This window comes from Acipenser ruthenus, unplaced genomic scaffold (genome assembly GCF_902713425.1).
Source record: "Acipenser ruthenus unplaced genomic scaffold, fAciRut3.2 maternal haplotype, whole genome shotgun sequence".
Classification (NCBI taxonomy): Eukaryota; Metazoa; Chordata; class Actinopteri; order Acipenseriformes; family Acipenseridae; genus Acipenser; species Acipenser ruthenus.
The window spans coordinates 60001-64916 of NW_026708318.1; the positions used below are offsets into that span (position 1 = coordinate 60001).

The 4916-nt window shown below is 53.1% G+C and overlaps 1 protein-coding gene across 1 annotated transcript in view; it reads left to right on the top strand.

Annotated features, from left to right (window-relative positions):
* Positions 1-4028, top strand: part of LOC117410006 (reticulon-4 receptor-like 2) — a 9834-nt gene extending 5806 nt beyond the window's left edge. The window contains exons 2-4 of the mRNA XM_059020799.1: positions 1770-1990; positions 2316-2573; positions 3203-4028. Coding sequence (XP_058876782.1) covers positions 1770-1990; positions 2316-2573; positions 3203-3997 — 1274 coding nt within the window. The 3' untranslated portion in view covers positions 3998-4028. The remainder of the gene's footprint in view (positions 1-1769; positions 1991-2315; positions 2574-3202) is intronic.
* Positions 4029-4916: the final 888 nt, after the last annotated feature.

Consider the following 4916-nt stretch of genomic DNA (forward strand, 5'->3'; position numbering starts at 1 on the left):
TTACTATCTTTGTGGGGACAGTTTCTCAAATTCTGTCTCCACATTGATAGTAATACCTGCCCACACACACACAGAGACACACACACACTGAGACACACAGACACACACACAGAGACACACACACACACTGAGACACACACACACACACACACTGAGACACACACTGAGACACACACACACACACTGAGACACATACACACACTGAGACACACACACTGAGACACACACACACACTGAGACACACACACACAGACACATACACACACTGAGACACACACACACACTGACACACATACACACACAGAGACACACACACATACAGAGACACACACACACACACACAGATACAGTACAATACAATACAGACACACACACACACACAGATACAGTACAATGCACACACGCACGCTCTCTTGTCCAGTCTATTCAATGACTCTACTGAATTATAAATGACATTCCCAGTTTCCGAGTATTCAGTTTCCAGACTCCGTGTCACGAATGTTCCCTGACTGATCTGTGAGTGACCAGCGCTTTCCATCCGCTGCTTTTTATCCAAAGCAACTTCCAGAGACTAGGGGGGTGAACTCTGCATCATCAACAACTGCTGCTGCTGCTGCTGCAGAGTCACTTCCAATAGGAGCTCGTTTGTTTGACGTCTCATCCTGAAGGACGGAGCACAAGGAGGTTCAGTGACTTGCTCAGGGTCACACACACACACAGGGAGTCAGTGGCTGCTGCAGAGTCACTTCCAATAGGAGCTCGTTTGTTTGACGTATGCTTATTCAAGGCTTCTGTTTTGCATCCGTTTTATTAAGCTTCACTCTCCAGCGTGGTGTTGTATTATGGGATGTGATCAATATTAAAATATTCAAAGATGAGGTTGTTGGTACTCTTGCCCTCTGCTCCCTCCCCTCGCTTTCCTCTCTCTCTCTCTCTCTCTCTCTCTCTCTCTCTCTCACCCGCCCGCCCCCTCTTTCTTATTTCGCTCCTCCCTCCCCCCTCTCCTCTCTGCTCTCTCGCCCCCTCTTTCTTCTCTTGCTCCTCACCTCTCTCTCCCACCCTCTCTCTTCTCCTCTGTCTCTCTCTCTCCCACTCCTCTCTCCTCTCTCTCCAGGCTCGTTGTCTCTCTGGCTCCTCTTCTGGTTCTCCCCTCTCTCTCTCTCTCTCCCTCTCCTCTCTCTCTCTCCTCTCTCTCTCTCCCTCTCCTCACTCTCTCCTCTCCCCTCTCTCTTCTCTCTCCCCTCTCTCTCCCCCTCTCCAACTCCCTTCTCTCTCTCTCTCTCTCCTCTCTCTCTCTCTCCAGGCTCGTTGTCTCTCTGGCTCCTCCTCTGGTTCTCCTCTCTCTCTCTCCCTCTCCTCTCTCTCCTCTCTCTCACTCTCTCTCTCTCCTCTCTCTCTCCCTCTCCTCTCTCTCTCTCCAGGCTCGTTGTCTCACTGGCTCCTCCTCTGGTTCTCCTCTCTCTCTCTCTCTCTCCCTCTCCTCTCTCTCCTCTCTCACTCTCTCTCTCTCCTCTCCTCTCTCCTCTCTCTCCTCTCTCTCTCCCCTCTCTCTCTCCTCTCTCTCCCTCTCTCTCCCTCTCCTCTCTCTCTCTCCTCTCTCCTCTCTCCCTCTCCCTCTCCTCACTCCTTCTCTCTCTCTCTCTCTCTCACCCCCGCTCTCTCTCTCTCTCCAGGCTCGTTGTCTCTCTGGCTCCTCCTCTGGTTCTCCTCTCCCCCTCTCCTCACTCTCTCTCTCTCTCTCTCACCCCTCTCTCTCTCTCTCTCTCCAGGCTCGTTGTCTCTCTGGCTCCTCCTCTGGTTCTCCTCTCCCAGTCCAGTCTCCTCCTGCCCTCGCCTGTGTATGTGCTACCCCTCTCCCATGACGGTCAGCTGCCAATCCCAGAACTTCACCGCGGTCCCAGCGGGAATCCCCTACCACAGCCAGAGGGTTTTCCTCCAGAACAACCGGATCACGGAGGTCCGGGCCGAGTCGTTCGGATTCGGCACGCAGGTACGAGGGAAACTGATCCGATAGAAATGAAACAAACAGAACCAGAAGCTACGGTTCCTCTATATAGAATGAACTCCCTCAGCTTCATAGAGTCCAATGTAATTCCAGTCCAGTCCAGTCTAGTGATATTAAACTGCAGTTACAATGTAATTCCAGTCCAGTCTAGTGATATTAAACTGCAGTTACAATGTAATTCCAGTCCAGTCTAGTGATATTAAACTGCAGTTACAATGTAATTCCAGTCCAGTCTAGTGATATTAAACTGCAGTTACAATGTAATTCCAGTCCAGTCTAATCTCTGATATTAACTCTGTTCTCTCTCCAGGTCCTGTGGCTCTACTCCAACAACATCAGCTCCATCGAACCCGGGGCCTTCAGCGACCTGCGGGACCTGGAGGAGCTGGACCTGGGGGACAACCCGTCCCTTCGGACCCTGGACCAGGACACGTTCCGCGGGCTGGACAAGCTGCAGAGTCTGCACATGTACCGCTGTCAGCTGGGGACCCTGCCCGGCACTGTCTTCAGAAAACTCTACAGCCTGCAATTCCTGTACCTGCAGGACAACCTGCTGCAGCACATACAGGTGAGTCACAGAAGAGATACCCTGTACCTGCAGGACAACCTGCTGCAGCACATACAGGTGAGTCACAGAGGAGATACCCTGTACCTGCAGGACAACCTGCTGCAGCACGTACAGGTGAGTCACAGAGGAGATACCCTGTACCTGCAGGACAACCTGCTGCAGCACATACAGGGGAGTCAGAGAGGAGATACCCTGTACCTGCAGGACAACCTGCTGCAGCACATACAGGTGAGTCACAGAGGAGATCCCCTGTACCTGCAGGACAACCTGCTGCAGCACGTACAGGGGAGTCACAGAGGAGATGCCCTGTACCTGCAGGACAACCTGCTGCAGCACATACAGGTGAGTCACAGAAGAGATACCCTGTACCTGCAGGACAACCTGCTGCAGCACATACAGGTGAGTCACAGAGGAGATACCCTGTACCTGCAGGACAACCTGCTGCAGCACGTACAGGGGAGTCACAGAAGAGATACACAGAGAGGAGATGCACTCACACACAGGTGAGTCAGGGAGGAGATACACTCACACACAGAGAGAGAGGAGATGCACTCACACAGAGGAGAGTCATAGAGGAGCCAGGATCCTAACACTCCCTTTCTCTCTCTCTCTCTCTCTCTCTCTCTCAGGACGACCTCTTCGCTGACCTGGTCAACCTCACTCATCTCTTTCTCCACGGCAACCTGATCCGGGTCCTGTCAGAGAACGTGTTCCGCGGGCTGGTCAACCTGGACCGGCTGCTGCTCCACCAGAACCGGATCAGGCAGGTCCACCGACGAGCCTTCCGAGACCTGGGCCGGCTCACCATCCTCTTCCTCTTCAACAACTCCCTGTCCGAGCTCCCCGGCCCCTCCCTCACCGGCCTCCGATCCCTGGAGTTCCTGCGGCTCAACGGGAACCCCTGGTCCTGCTCCTGCCAGGCCCGGCCGCTCTGGGAGTGGTTCCGCAGGGTCCGGGTCTCCAGCTCTGAGCTGCTGTGCGCCGGGCCCCAGGAGAGGAAGGGGCTGGACCTGCGCTTCCTGAGGGAGATCGACTTCGCGCGCTGCCCCCTGCAGGACACCCCCGGCAGAACGAGCACCTTCAGCACCAAGTGGTGGTTCCCCAAGTCTGGCAAGAGTGGACATGCGGAGAAATCCAAAGGGCTTTACGGGAGGAAAGGCCAGCAGACCAGCAGTCTGGATAACCCGCAGGTCGGGGGTCGCGTCAAGAGTTTCGAACCGGAACCCGAGTCCGCCCTCCCGAAGCCGGGCCCCCAGGATTACTGGGAGAACTACGAGAACGAGGATCCCAGCCTGGGTTGCTCCGACGCGGACTGCCTGAGCGAGGAGGAGAGCTCGAGAGGGGAGAGGAACCGTCCCGGGTTCGCCCTCCTCTCGCTCTCCCTCTCCCTCGCGCTAGCCTCGTTCTCGGCAGGAAGCATCTAGGGACCCCCCCCGCCCCCCCCCCCCTCCTGTTTTTCTTTTTTTTTAAAAAACGTTATTAAACACCCACAAGGGCGTTTTTTTTTAATGCAGTCCACTAGAGGGTGGCCAACGCAGCACTGGTCTCGGAGAAACACAAATTCTCTTTCCTATAGACCTCTATACAGCTCTGCAGTGTTGAGAGTGGAGCTCTCTTTCCTATAGACCTCTATACAGCTCTGCAGTGTTGAGAGTGGAGCTCTCTTTCCTATAGACCTCTATACAGCTCTCCAGTGTTGAGAGTGGAGCTCTCTTTCCTATAGACCTCTATACAGCTCTGCAGTGTTGAGTGGAGCTCTCTTTCCTATAGACCTCTATACAGCTCTGCAGTGTTGAGAGTGGAGTTCTCTTTCCTATAGACCTCTATACAGCTCTGCAGTGTTGAGAGTGGAGCTCTCTTTCCTATAGACCTCTATACAGCTCTGCAGTGTTGAGTGGAGCTCTCTTTCCTATAGACCTCTATACAGCTCTGCAGTGTTGAGAGGGGAGCTCTCTTTCCTATAGACCTCTATACAGCTCTGCAGTGTTGAGAGTAGAGCTCTCTTTCCTATAGACCTCTCTACAGCTCTGCAGTGTTGAGAGTTGAGCTCTCTTTCCTATAGACCTCTCTACAGCTCTCCAGTGTTGAGAGTAGAGCTCTCTTTCCTATAGACCTCTCTACAGCTCTGCAGTGTTGAGAGTGGAGCTCTCTTTCCTATAGACCTCTATACAGCTCTGCAGTGTTAAGAGTGGAGCTCTCTTTCCTATACTGCTAGAGTCACTCTGATATGAGATTGAAATCTGAGAATTGAGGATTAACGGAAAAACGAATTGGAACGATGATACAAATTATTAATATTATCATCACTGTTCCTCTGTAAACATCCGACATCATTCTCTTTGT